Source organism: Delphinus delphis, chromosome 4, assembly GCF_949987515.2.
Source record: "Delphinus delphis chromosome 4, mDelDel1.2, whole genome shotgun sequence".
Classification (NCBI taxonomy): Eukaryota; Metazoa; Chordata; class Mammalia; order Artiodactyla; family Delphinidae; genus Delphinus; species Delphinus delphis.
The window spans coordinates 67,172,317-67,188,083 of NC_082686.1; the positions used below are offsets into that span (position 1 = coordinate 67,172,317).

Here is a 15,767-nt window from a genome sequence, read left to right on the forward strand (position 1 = left end):
GGAAGAGAAAATAAGATTAAGATTCTATGATGATACAATTAGTATTTACTTGCCCTTTCAAAACCAAGCCAAAGCATAATCATTTCTGTTAAACTTCCTGCCTTTATATACTTTGCAGTAAAGATTTTCTAGAATAGTTTCAATAACTATAATAGATAGCTATCCCATTTTTATGGACAGTTACAAATAAAGAAATACTAAGCTAAGATGGGACTTCCCTGGTGGCGCAGTGGTTAAGAATGTGCCTGCCAATGTAAGGGACACAGGTTCCATCACTGGTCTGGGAAGATCCCACATGCCACAGAGCAACTAAGCCCATGAGCCACAACGACTGAGCCTGCACTCTAGAGCCCACGAGCCACAACTACTGAGCTCGTGTGCCACAAATACTGAAGCCTATGCACCTAGAGCCCGTGCTCCGCAACAAGAAAGCCACCGCAATGAGAAGCCCATGCACTGCAACGAAGAGTAGTAGCCCCCGCTAGCTGCAATTAGAGAAAGCATGAAGACCCAATGCAGCCAAAAATAAATTAAAAGAAAAATAAAGAAATACTAAGCTAAGAATCTACTGTTATCTCCCCTTAAATTAAAAGTAAAATATAAAATCCTAAAACTGAATCTCCTTTTCTAGCAGTGAGTTCAGTGAAAAAAACCAAATTTTCTGTGGAAAAAAGAGAATGTGAAGGAATAGCAATGGTACAGATGACCGTAATCAGTGGCTCATGTCCTTAAAAATTTAATTGTTATATAATGTATCATATTTATCATGTTTGCTAATATCTTATCTTAAATAATAATAAATCATTAATTACCCAGAAGAGTATTTGTTTGTATTGGTTTATAATTTTTAGGTTCTGAGCAGCCAGTTATGAAGACTTGGCACTGGATGCTTACGCAGGTCGCTTAACCTCTCAGAACATCTATTTCTGCCTGTATAAAACTAAAAATAACAGCTCTTTCACAGACTACTGTAAAATGTCCTAGAACAGCGTAGGTTCCCAGTAAATGTCAGTTTATAGTCCTTTCTTCACTAACTGATCAGAATTTTTTTAAAAAATAAATTTATTTATTTTTGGCTGTGTTGGGTCTTTGTTGCTGTGCACGGGCTTTCTCTAGTTGCGGTGAGCGGGGGCTACTCTTCATTGCGGTGTTCAGGCTTCTCATTGCAGTGGCTTCTCTTGTTGTGGAGCATGGGCTCTAGGTGTGCAGGCTTCAGTAGTTGTGGTGCACGGGCTGTAGAGCACAGGTTCAGTAGTTGTGGCACACAGGTTTAGTTGCTCCGTGGCACGTGGGATATTCCCGGAACAGGGCTTGAACCCGTGTCCCCTGCATTGGCAGGTGGATTCTTAACCACTGCACCACCAGGGAAGCCCCTCAGAATTTTAATTAAAGTGGGATCAGGTATGTTGGCAAGGCAGCTCTGTGAACACTACCCTAGCTTCTACAAAACAACCTTCCTCTTTTCCTCTTTCAGTTTCCTGAGGGAACGTATTTGATTTCTTTCACATACTAACTACTGTTCTTCATTTCTATTTATATAATACAGTATTTCAATATCTCACCAGATACCATTCTTTTTTAATGTTTAACAACTTCAAAGCACAATACCACTACTATTAAATATTTTTATGGCTTCTAATTTTCTATTCTTCAATAGCAAAAAAATTCTCCTCTGTAGCTGGGATAAGTGTATTTTTCCATTTTTGTCTACTTAAAGATGTTTCATTAACAACTCTTTAATTAAGTTTGAATTCACTGAAATCATATAGTATCTAGTGTGTATATACCTTTTTTCTATATTGGAAAAATTATGATAATTTATTAAAGTTATTCTACTTTATTTTTTATACTATTTGTCTTATATTATTATATAACTTATTTTTGGAGCCTCTATTATGTTTTTCAAGTGCAGTCAGATAACTATTTGGTCCCCCAAACTAAAACTGATACTTCTGCCCATTTCTTTCTTTAATTAAACTTTTTACAATTAAAGTTTCAAACATATGTAAGAGAGAACAGTATAATGACCCTGCATGTACCAGTCACTCAACTTTAACAGTGATCAACTCACCAACAATCTTGTTTTACCTATCCCATCTACTTCCTGCCTCTCATTTTATTTGAAAGCAAATCTAAGACATCAAATCATTTTATCCACAAGTATTTCAATACATATTCCCCAAACATATGAATTATTAAAAAATAAAACATAGCCATTATCTAACCTAAATAGTCATGATTCCTGATTTTATCAAATATCCAGTCAGTCCTCCCATTTCCACTTTTTGTGTGAATTTTTTTTTTTTTTGCCGTATGCGGGCCTCTCACTGTTGTGGCCTCTCCCGTTGCGGAGCACAGGCTCCGGACACGCAGGCTCAGCAGCCATGGCTCACAGGCCCAGCCGCTCCGCGGTATGTGGGATCTTCCCGGACGGGGGCACGAACCCATGTCCCCTGCATTGGCAGGCGGACTCTCAACCACTGCGCCACCAGGGAAGCCCTTTGTGTGAGTTTTTAAAAGTTTATTTGAATCAAGATCCAATTAAGAGTCACACATTGGAACTGGTTATGTTTCAAATTTCTTTTAACCTATGGGTTTCTACTTTACCTTTTTTCCCCCTTGCAATTTATTTATTGACGAAACTATGTCAATTGTCCTATGAGTTTCCCACAGTCTAGCTTTGCTAACTGCATTCCTGGGGTATAATTTAATGTTTCTCTGACCTTCTAAAAATTGGTAGTTGGAGCTCCAGGATCAAAATGATTCATGTTTGAATTTCTGGCATATCCATGTCATATGTGAGGTTATGATGAGGCACTTATTATCTGGTTGTCTCTCCTTTTGAGGTGTTGACAGTGATGGATAATTCACTAAAGGTTGCAAAATAGCACTATTCTATCATACCCTTTTCACTTATTAGTTGGGATATGTTTATAAAGAAAAGTTTCTCCTCATCAATATGTAAGAAAAGGCAGTATAAATGCCAAACTCTCCATTTAACAGTTTTCAAAATGAACTGGTCCCCTAGCAGACTCTAATGGTAACTTTTATTAATAATGGTATGGGAATATATAAAAAAAAGATTAGCAAAATGTTGATAACTGTTGAGGCTCAGTGATGAGTACATAGGGGTTCATTATACTATTCTACTTTCCATAATAAAAGGTTAAAGTTAATAATCTCACTATATTTGACGAGTTTTAATCCACTGTAGTTATTACCCTTATTACTGTTCAAATTTCGCATTTTTAGCTAGTAGAAGCCTCCTTATGTTGGCTCCTGAGTCCTTTTCACAGAATCCTAACAGACTTTGATTGCTTCCTTCCTATCTAGTTATTCAAGATACTTCTGGCTTATCTTGCATATTTTCTACCTCATACCTATGTATAGTCAGCCATTTCTCCAAGGAGGTGGTTCTTTTGAGAGAAAAGGTTACTGGACATCCTAATTTTGTATCCAATTGTTTACCTTAGTTTTAATACCTACTTTATTGGTGTTTTAAATCTACAGATTGATCTGAGGAGTACTGTCACTTTTGTTATAATTTTTGAAAAGGAATATGGCGTATTTAAAAATTTTTCAAGTATTCGCTCTCTCACTGTCTCTCATTAACTAGGTCTTTAATATCTCACTATAGTGTGGCTAAGTACTTTATATTTTTGATAAAATAGTTCTTTAAGTTGGGAAGTTTATACTAATATTTGTTCTATAATGGGAAATGAATAGATAATGCTTATTTTTAAAAGAAGTATTCAAGCATGTTACTTAGCTCTATGTGGATATAACTACCAAAAGTATTAGTTATACTAATCGAAAGTAGTTGCCTTTAGAAAACGGGAACTGGAGTGAGGTGTGAGGGCCAGGGATTGTGTGTATTTTTTAAACAATTCTTACGGAACTATCCGACTCTTTAAATTATGCACAGACATAATTCTGAGAGTAAAAAATAAAATATTAATATTCAGTTCAATTTTAACGTTCTAAAAAATATCAATGTTCTTATATTATTCCTATATAATTACATTTCTCTTAGATTAAATCTTTCAAGAAGGTAAGAATGTTGTCATAATTATTATTAGTTTACTTTCTTAGTCTTAAGGAAACATAATATAAAACTAACATGTATTTGTATTGCTCAGTGTAAGTACAGAAATCCTATATAGTAACTTTCAAGTTTAGTAAAATATCACTATATAAAAGCTTACTCTTAAATCAATAGTTAGGCTGTGAGTTAAATTATATCTATACTCTGTACATAGGGATGTCTATCATACTAAGTCTAAAATATAACTGTAATCTTTGGGGGAAAAAAAAAAGATTTTCCCTAGACTAAACTGTTAAGATCATTAATCCTTATCTTAGATTTGCTAAATAGAAAAAACTAAGGAGAAAGTTATATTTTAGCAATTTTCCACTTAATGTAACATCCACATTGTTGATGTTGTCTATTTAAAGCTGGAACATCCAAATGTGCTTTTACTTTTTGTGTGTGGGGTTATTTCAGTGTGGTTTCATTTAACTGTGGTTATCTGTAGTTAATGGGGTATTTATTTTTAGAAAAAAAACAAACTGTTAGCAGGTGACTCTACAATGACTATCAATTAAAAAATCTTTTTTCTTACCATTCTGGATGAGTTGAACATGTCCTCCCAATAGCCAGAAGAGAGAATCAGTCACAATTTCAAAAAAGTGTAGTAATGCATCTTTTTCTTCACCCTTAACACACACAAAAAAAACCAATTGACTTTTCTGTAATTGTTTTAATTAATAAAAGAATAGACTTCTCTCTGAAGAGTCACAGGACCTGGTTTCTGCATCTATCTCAGCTATTTATGAGGTACATGATCTTGTAGCTTTTAGTTTCTTAATTTATAAAACTGTGGTAACAGGCTAGTAATACCTACTCTACTTAACAGAAATGGTTGCTATCCAGAGGTCAAATGGGACAATATACGTAGTATAAGAACTACAAGTTGATACACTAGGATTTTTCGATACCAGCTATACATAAGAATCATCTGTGGAGTTTTAAAAAATATCCCTGTGCACAGGCTTTAGTCCAAACATACTGAAATCTGAATCTCCAAAGTTAAAAGTCGGACCTCTGACTCTTTACAAGGTTAGGTGTGTGATTTGTTTATGCAGCCAGGGTTGAAAATCACTGCAATATGCAAATGTAGGTGTCAACATAAAAAGCATTATTATTAGTGCATTTCAGTTGCAGCTTCTACTCTATGACTCCATGAAGGCAGAGACCATGTTATTTAGCTCTCCACTATACACCCAGTGTCTAAAACAGTTCTGACACACAGTGAATGTTCAATCAATATTTATCCAATAAATAAATGACAATTTTTTCTGCTTCTTTCCTTCTGGAAAGTAGGGTGAGAAATTATTCTACATTAGAGTATGTGTCACAATGGGAAATAAGAAACAGATTACATTCACAATTCTGTCTTACTGGCCACATAATTTTAGTGGAAAGTTGTATAAAGGCCATTTATCTTATCCATGTCATGAATGTACTGTGGCCTAAAAGTAATGACAACAGCAAAAACATGGCTGCTATGGTTACTCTTCATAAAAATGAAAGTATTTTCTTCCTCAGGGTTAGATAGGTGCTTAAATAAATGTATACTGACAAATATACCAACAATCAAAAAAGAAAGAAGTGTCACATTAGATCAAGAATCCCTTTAGTCCAATAAACTGCCTTAGCCAGTTTCACTGAAGGGCACAGTAATCTTCATTGCTGCCAACCTCGAGGTATAGTGCTGGGCTCCTATACTTACTACTTTCCTTTAAAAACCCATTAGATAATGTCACCCACAAATTCATGGCCTCTGAGACTGGTTAACAAAATTTACCCTTAAGTCACTACAAAATTCTGGCAGTTATTTTCCTATTCTTACATATAAAATACATATATTGGGTTGGCCAAAAAGTTCGTTCGGGTTTTTCTGTAACATGTTATGAAAAACCCAAATGAACTTTCTGGCCAACCTAGAGAGAGAGAGAGAGAGAGAGAGAGAGAGAGAGAGAGAGAGAGGGAGAGTGTGTGTGTGTGTGTGCACGTATATATATATATATATGTGTATGCATATTTTAACGAGTTTGCAGTTTAGGCCATAATACCCTGTGTATGTCCCACCATGTGCTCTACTACCTACCTGCTAGCTAATTAAAAAAAATATATATAATTGGGAAACAACTAGGTAGATAGAACTAATAGATAAATGGACATATATACACTACCAAACGTAAAACAGATAGCTAGTGGGAAGCAGCTGCATAGCACAGGGAGATCAGCTAGGTGGTTTGTGACCACCTAGAGCAGTGGGATAGGGAGGGTGGGAGGGAGGGAGACGCAAGAGGGAAGAGATATGGGAACATATGTATATGTGTAACTGATTCACTTTGTTATAAAGCAGAAACTAACACACCATTGTAAAGCAATTATACTCCAATAAAGATGTTAAAAATAATAATAATTCTGAAAAAAAATTCAGTTTTCTTTTTCTTTTTTTAACACTAGAAACAGAATTTTAATTAATTTTAAACCAAAGTCCAAATTGATCCATTTTAGTCTGTGCTGATAATTAACTTTTTCTGTGCTTCCCACTGCCATGATAACCCATCAACAAACAAGTGCAGGGACCTTCAAGGTAGTGGAGGAGTAAGACGTGGAGATCACCTTCCTCCCCACAAATACATCAAAAATACCTCTACATGTGGAACAATGACTACAGAACACCTACTGAACGCTGGCAGAAGACCTCAGACCTCCCAAAAGGCAAGAAAATCCCCACGTACCTGGGTAGGGCAAAAGAAAAAAGAAAAAACAGAGACAAAAGAATAGGGACGGGACCTACACCTCTGGGAGGGAGATGTGAAGGAGGAAAAGTTTCCACACACTAGGAAGCCCCTTCACTGTCGGGGACAGGGGGTGACCAGGGGGGAAGCTTCAGAGCCACGAAGGAGTGCAGCAACAGGGGTGTGGAGGGCAAAGCGGAGAGATTCCTGCACAGAGGATCGGTGCCAACCAGCACTTAGCAGCCTGAGAGGCTTGTCTGCTCACCCGCCGAGGTGGGTGGGGGCTGCGAGCTCAGGCTCAGGCTTTGGAGGTCAGATGCCAGGGAGAGGACTGGGGTTGGCTGCGTGAAGTCAGCCTGAAGGGGGCTAGTGCCCCATAGCTAGCCGGGAGGGAGTCTGGGAAAGAGTCTGAACCTGCCTAAGAGGCAAGAGACCATTGTTTCGGGGTGCGCAAGGAGAGGGGATTCCTGCTCCGTGTGCCCAGAGACAGCAGAGCACTGCCTAAGCGAGCTCCAGAGATGGGCATGAGCCACGACTGTCAGCTTGGACCCCAGAGATGGGCATGTACCGCTAACGCTGCCGCTGCTGTCACCAAGAATCCTACGTGCAAGGGCAGGTCACTACTCACACCCTCCCTGGGAGGCTTTGTAGCATGCCACTGCCAGGGTCCCATGATCCAGGGAAACTTCCCTGGGAGAACACACAGCACACCTGAGGCTGTTGCAATGTCACACTGGCCTCTCCCGCCACATGCTTGGCCCGCATTCCAATTATGACTACTGTACCCTTCCCTCTCCCTGGCCTGAGTGAGCAAGAAAGCCCTAATCAGCTGCTGCTTTAACCCCCTCCTGTCTGGGCGGGGAGCAGATGCTTGAGAGGGGCTTACACACAGAGGTGGGGCCAAAACCAAAGCTGAACCCCAGGAGCTGTACAAACAAAGAAGAGAAAGGGAAATTTCTCTGTGCAGCCTCAGAAGCAGTGGAGTAAATCCCCACAATCAACATGATAAACCCTGCATGTTTGGAATACAGGAATAGACAATGAATGTTCCCAAAATTGAGGCGGTGGACTTCGGAGCAACTGTAGACATGGGGTTTGCTTTCTGCGTCTGATTTGTTTTTGGGTTTAGGTTTATCTTAGTTTTTAGTGCTTGTTATCATTGGTGGGTTTGGTTACTCTCTTCCTTTTTATTTTAAAAAAATTTTTTTCCTTTTTTCTCTTTTTGTGAGTGTGTGTATATACGTTACTTTCTGTGATTATTGTCAGTTTAGGTTTGCTTTTACCATTTGTCCAAGGGTTCTGTCTGTTCGTTTTTGTTGTTGTTTGTTTTTGTTTGTTTTCTTTTTATCAGTGTGTGTGTGTGTTTCTTTTTGTGATTTTGTCTGTACAGTTTTGCTTTTACCATTTGATTTGGGGTTCTATCTGTTCATTTTTTTCTGTTGTTTTTTTTCCTTCCTTTTCTTCTGAGCCATGCGGCTGGCAGGGTCTTGGTGCTCTGGCCAGGTGTTAGGCCTGAGCCTCCGAGGTGGGAGAGCCAAGTCCAGGACACTGGACCACCAGAGACCTCCAGGCTCCACATAACATCAATCAGTAAGAGCTCTCAGAGATCTCCATCTCAACACTAAGACCCAGCTCAATACAACAGCCAGCAAGCTCCAGTGCTGGATGCCCCATGCCAAACAACTAGCAAGACAGGAATACAACCCCACTCATTAGCAGAGAGGCTGTCTAAAGTCATAATAAGTTCACAGACACCCCAAAAAACACCATTAGACACGGCCCTGCCCACCAGAAGGACAAGATCCAGCCTCACCCAGCAGAACACAGGCACCAGTCCCCTCCACCAGGGAGCCTACACAGCCACTGAACCAACCTCACCCACTGGGGGCAGACACCAAAAATAATGGGAACTACGAACCTGCAGCCTGTGAAAAGGAGACCACAAACATCACAAGTTAAACAAAATGAGAAGACAGAGAAATATGCAGCAGATGAAGGAGCAAGGTAAAAACCCACCAGACCAAACAAATGAAGAGGAAATAGGCAGTCTACCTGATAAAGAATTCAGAGTAATGATAGTAAAGATGATCCAAAATCTCAGAAATAGAATGGAGAAAACAGAAGAAACATTCAATAAGGACCTAGAAGAACTAAAGAGCAAACAAACAATGATGAACAACACAATAAATGAAATTAAAAATACTCTAGAAGGAATCAATAACAGAATAACTGAGGCAGAAGAACAGATAAGTGACCTGGAAGACAGAATAGTGGAAATAACTGCCGCAGAGCAGAATAAAGAAAAAAGAATGAAAAGAACTCAGGAGAGTCTCAGAGAACTCTGGGACAACATTAAACACATCAACATTTGAATTATAGGGGTCCCAGAAGAAGAAGAGAAAAAGAAAGGGTCTGAGAAAATATTTGAAGAGATTATAGTTGAAAACTTCCATAACATGGGAAAGGAAATAGTCAATCAAGTCCAGGAAGCACAGAGTCCCATACAGGATAAATCAAAGGAAAAACATGCCAAGACACATATTAATCAAACTGTCAAAAATTAAATACAAAGAAAAAACATTAAAAGCAGCAAGGGAAAAGCAACAAAAAACATACAAGGGAATCCCCATAAGGTTAACAGCTGATCTTTCAGCAGAAACTCTGCAAGCCAGAAGGGAAAGACAAGACATGTTTAAAGTGATGATAAGGAAAAACCTACAACCAAGATTACTCTACCCAGCAAGGATCTCATTCAGATTTGATGAAGAAATTAAAAACTTTGCAGACAAGCAAAAGTTAAGAGAATTCAGCACCACCAAACCAGCTTTACAACAAATGCTAAAGGAATTTCTCTAGGCAGGAAACACAAGAGAAGGAAAAGACTTACAAAAAACACATGCAAAACAATTAAGAAAATGGTAATAGGAACATACATGTCGATAATTACCTTAAAAGTAAATGGATTAAATGCTCCAACCAAAAGACACAGACTGGTTCAATGGATACAAAAACAAAACCCGTATATATTCTGCCTACAAGAGACTCACTTCAGACCTAGGGACACATATAGACTGAAAGTTAGGGGATGGAAAAAGATGTTCCATGCAAATGGAAATCAAAAGAAAGCTGGAATAGCAATACTCATATCAGACAAAATAGACTTTAAAATAAAGACTATTACAAGAGACAAAGAAGGACACTACATAATGATCAAGGAATCAATCCAAGAAAAAGATATAACAATCGTAAATATTTATGCACCCAACATAGGAGCACCTCAACACATAAGGCAAATGCTAACAGCCATAAAAGGGGAAATCAACAGTAAAACAATAATAGTAGCGGACTTTAACACCCCACTTTCACCAATGGACAGATCATCCAAAATGAAATAAATAAGGAAACACAAGCTTTAAATGACATATTAGACCAGATAGACTTAATTGATATTTATAGGACATTCCATCCAGAAACAACAGAATACACTTTCTTCTCAAGTGCACATGGAACATTCTCCAGGACAGATCATACCTCGGGTCGCAAATCAAAACTCAGTAAATTTAAGAAAATTGAAATCATATCAAGTATCTTTTCCGACCACAATGCTATGAGACTAGATATCAATTACAGTAAAAAAAAAATTGTAAAAAATACAAACACATGGAGGCTAAACAATATGCTACTAAATAACCAAGAGATCACTGAAGAAATCAAAGAGGAAATCAAAAAAATACCTAGAAACAAATGACAATGAAAACATGATGACCCAAAACCTATGGGATGCAGCAAAAGCAGTTCTAAGAGGGAAGTTTATAGCAATACAATCATACCTCAAGAAACAAGAAAAATCTCAAACAACCTACCTTTCTGCATCTCAATAGATGAAGAAAAAGCTTTCGAAAAATTCAACACCAATTTATGATAAAAACTCTCCAGAAAGTGGGCATAGAGGGAACCTACCTCAACGTAATAAAGGCCATATATGACAAACCCACAGCCAACATCATTCTCAATAGTGAAAAACTGAAACCATTTCCTCTAAGATCAGGAAAAAGACAAGGTTGCCCACTCTCACTACTATTATTCAACATAGTTTCAGAAGTTTTAGCCACAGCAATCAAAGAAAAAGAAATAAAGGAATCCAAATCGGAAAAGAAGAAGTAAAGCTGTCACTGTTTGCAGATGACATGATACTACACATAGAGAATCCTAAAGATGCTACCAGAAAACTACTAGAGCTAATCAATGAATTTGGTAAAGTAGCAGGATACAAAATTAATGCACAGAAATCTCTTGCATTCCTATACACTAATGATGAAAAATCTGAAAGAGAAATTATGGAAACACCCCCATTTACAACTGCAACAAAAAGAATAAAATACCTAGGAATAAACCTACCTAAGGAGACAAAAGAACTGTATGCAGAAAACTATAAGACATTGATGAAAGCAATCAAAGATGACACAATCAGATGGAGAGATAGACCATGTTCTTGGATTGGAAGAATCAATATTGTGAAAATGACTATACTACCAAAGCAATCTACAGACTCAACGCAGTCCCTATCAAACTACCAATGTCATTTTTCACAGAACTAGAACAAAAAATTTTACAATTTGTGTGGAAACACAAAAGACCCTGAATAGCCAAAGCAATCTTGAGAAAGGAAAAAGGAGCTAGAGGAATCAGGTTCCCTGACTTCAGACTATAGCACAAAGCTACAGTAATCAAGACAGTATGGTATTGGCACAAAAACAGAAATATAGATCAATGGAACAGGAATAGAAAGCCCAGAGATAAGCCCACACATATATGGCCAACTTATCTTTGAAAAAGGAGGCAAGAATATACAATGGAGAAAAGACAGCCTCTTCGATAAGTGGTGCTGGGAAAGCTGGACAGCTACATGTAAAAGAATGAAATTAGAACACTTCCTAACACCATACACAGAAATAAACTCTAAATGGATTAAAAACTTCAATGTAAGGCTTCAATGTAAGGCCAGACACTATAAAACTCTTTGAGGAAAACATAGGCAGAACACTTTATGACATAAACCACAGCAAGATTCTTTTTGACCCACCTCCTAGAGAAATGTGAATAAAAAACAAAAATAAACAAATGGGACCTAATGAAACTTCAAAGCTTTTGCACAGCAAAGGAATCCATAAACAAGTCAAAAGACAACCCTCAGAATGGGAGAAAATATTTGCAAATGAAGCAACTGATAAAGGATTAATCTCCAAAATTTACAAGCAGCTCATGCAGCTCAATATCAAAAAAGGAAACAACCCAATCCAAAAATGAGTAGAAGACCTAAATAGACATTTCTCCAAAGAAGATATACAGATTGCCAACAAACACATGAAAGGATGCTCAACATCACTAATCATTAGAGAAATGCAAATCAAAACCACAATGAGGTATCACCTCACATTGGTCAGAATGGCCATCATCAAAAAATCTACAAACAGTAAATGCTGGATTGGGTGTGGAGAAGAGGGAGCCCTCTTGCTTGTTGGTGGGACTGTAAACTTGATACAGCCACTATGGAGAACAGTATGGAGGTTCCTTAAAAAACTAAAAATAGAATAACCATATGATCCAGCAATCCCACTACTGGGCATATACCCTGAGAAAACCATAATTCTAAAAGAGACGTGTATCACAATGTTCATTGCAGCACTATTTACAATACCCAGGACGTGGAAGCAACCTAAGTGTCATCGACAGATGAATGGATAAAGAAGATGTGGCACATATATACAATGGAATGTTACTCAGCCATAAAAAGAAATGAAACTGAGTTATTTGTACTGAAGTGGATGGACCTAGAGTCTGTCATACAGAGTGAAGTCAGAAAGAGAAAAATAAATACCGTATGCTAACACATATATGGAATGTAAAAAAAATGGTTTTGATGAACCTAGGGATACGACAGGAGTAAAGGCACAGATGTAGAGAATGGACTTGAGGACACAGGGAGGGGGAAGGGTAAGCTGGGACGAAGTGAGAGAGTAGCACTGACATATATACATTACCAAATGTAAAATAGATAGCTAGTGGGAAGCAGCTGCATGGCACAGGGAGATCAGCTTGGTACTTTGTGACCACCTAGAGAGGTGGGATAGGGAGGGTGGGAGGGAGATGCAAGAGGGAGGGGATATGGGGATATATGTATACATATAGCTGATTCAGTTTTTTATACAGCAGAAACTAACACAGCATTGTAAAGCAATTATACTCCAATAAAGATGTTAAAAAACTAGTGTGACAGGAAGAACTGGATGGGCTCAGTGGCAGAGGCTGGGCTTTCAGACCAAGGAGAGCTGGTCCTCCTGCCCTACCAGCCTGTCTATCATACCAGTACCTGCTCCACTGGAACCTGAGTCATGGACTCAGACAGCAACTTCCTGCCTGGATTCTGGACACTTCTGTGTCCTCCTGGCCCTGTGCACTGAATCCTGTCTCTCGTCATTTTCTTTTTATTCACCATTTTAATTTGTTCTGTGGTCAAGTGGCCCTCTTTTTTTTGTAGCTGATTTACTCCCTTTGATGTATATACTAAACAGTTTTTTATCTCTATACAAATACCATGACTAAGAATAAGAAAGTATTATGAAAAGTATTGAAGGACTATATAAATGAAAAGAATATAACTATTATTGCTTTTAAGTGGGGAATATTAAATAAAAGTGCTTTGAAGAAAACATAAAGCTTTCATAATGGTCTGAGCTATTCATGAGATGGAAATTCATTTTACAAAGGAGGAAGTTGAGGTGGAGTGAAATCAAGTGATTTGCCCAAGAACCCAGAGTTAGTTTGTGGCACAGCCAGAAAAGAAATCAAGTTCAACACAATTTCTATAGTTCATGTTGCTTTAACTGAACTGAATTATATCTAGCAAATATGCAAAGATTTATTTACTGCTAGCATCCCTCAAAATGTCAATGGAGATGGTAGAAGTGGCATCTGTGACCCATATACTCTACCATTAAGTTAAATTCTCTGCCAACAATACTCATACTCAAACCACTTTTTTGTCCATACTGTTGTATATCTTGCTCAATTTCACTCTTAAACTTTTTAAACTTATTTTTTTGAATTAAAAATATATCTGTCTTATGTTTTCTATAAGAAATACCTAGAGGTTTTATCTACTTTATTAGCCTGAGAGTTGTTTAAAGCCAAAACTATGTGTATTCCTTATATACCCAAAGCATCTCAAATCGAACTTAACATCCTATAGTGACTTACATTATTTCCCTTCATAATTCACAAAAGTTTTGAATCTGCTCTATCTCTGATGTGGCAGTAGGCCCAAATGTACATATAGCCAAGAACTCTTCCAAGGTGGAATTTCATCCTTGTGGACTTATCACTCCTTATATATTCTATATCCAAAGTGATCTAATTGACATTTACAGAACATTACACACTACAACTGAGGAGTTCACATTCAGGTAACGGGGAGTCTTTGCTTTTGCATGGTACCATGTTAAATGAAATCTGTATATATCAAAAGCTTTACATGTCCCTGATATCCATGAATTTCAGTTAAGACAGCACTGTGCAAAGCAAGGACAGTTTGTAATGGACCATTCACCACTATAAAACATATGGAGTGCCACAAAACAAGTCTGAAAATACTTCAAAGGACTGAAATGACAGAGTATGTTATCTGACATGACAGAATTAAATTAGAAACTGATAACAATAAAACAGCAAGAAAACCCTCAAATATTTCGAAACTAAGCAACAAACTTCTAAATGATCTATAGGTTAAAAAAAAAAAAAAAAGTACATATAGCATCCAGCATAATTCACCCAAGAAATACTTGTTGGATTGAAATGAACCCAAATGTTGAGGTTGAAACATTTTGACTAGAGAGGATCTGAAGGAGCATATATTCTTCTTCACCATTGGAGCTACTGAGAAAAGCCTTGGGCCTAAAGAACAATACTTTCTTCCACTACTGATTTAAGTAGAAAGTATGTTTTAGGAAAATGTTATGGAAATAAATGTCTATGGGTGATGCTCAAAACTGAGTAGTAAAACAGATCCTTCAAAAAGCATATTGTCATACAATATGCTTCAGTCAGCACTTTAAAAATTTCAAATGTAGAGATTTTCTTTTTTTTGGTTGTAGCTTTCAAAATGTTTGAATCCATTACTCTAATTGTACTTTCAGCCAAATATTGCACACCTGAAAAAACAATGTGGAACATCGTCTCAAGAATTAACTTGTTTTGGCTACAAAACAAAAAACCCTAAATAAATACATATACCTTAGCTGCGTTGATGAAACATGTTTGCAATTGCCTCCCCAAAACCAGAAAATTTTCTACAGCTGATGGAAGCAATTCATTGTAAAATTCCTCTGCATCTTCTCCTGGTTCCAAACCCACACAGCAATGGCTGAAATAAGAGCACAAGTTTGTAATTCAGTTTGTGCTAATTATAAATTTTAGATGAATGCTAAAGCTTCTATAGACACCATGCCTTAATGAGAATTTTTAGTATCTTTCTTTTGTTGCCAAGCCAATAAAGAACTTTTACAGGAAAATTAGTGTAACGACTTTCTTAACAAGTAACAAGTAAACAGTGGTGTGGATTTTGCCTGTACTTAGAGCTAGGCCTTACCTGTCCTAAAAACTTACTTGTCAATCCTTCAGGAAACAAAATACACTTGGCTCACAATAAAGAGAAAGAGGCAAGTTTTCAGTGAAGGGGCTACACACACTCTAAAAGCAATAGAATACCATTCAAGAGTAACATATGTGTTAACTGATACATTTTACACATCAGATAGCTGAAAAATAGCTAGGGTAGCATTAGTCTACAAGGGACAGATAATCAATTTTTCCCAACAGATCTACTTTCCTAAAATCTGAAAAATATCTGACTGCACATTCCCTAGATCAGAAGAGGAGACAGCAAAAAGTCTAGTAGG

At 37.4% G+C, this 15,767-nt stretch overlaps 1 protein-coding gene across 3 annotated transcripts in view; it reads right to left on the reverse strand.

Annotated features, from left to right (window-relative positions):
* IQCB1 (IQ motif containing B1) overlaps positions 1–15,767 on the reverse strand; it is a 46,447-nt gene that overhangs the window by 23,487 nt on the left and 7,193 nt on the right. For all 3 annotated transcript variants that reach the window (XM_060010749.1, XM_060010747.1, XM_060010748.1), the window contains exons 5-6: positions 15,103–15,232; positions 4,623–4,716 (exon numbers count right to left, since the gene is read on the reverse strand). In XM_060010749.1, coding sequence (XP_059866732.1) covers positions 4,623–4,716; positions 15,103–15,232 — 224 coding nt within the window. The remainder of the gene's footprint in view (positions 1–4,622; positions 4,717–15,102; positions 15,233–15,767) is intronic.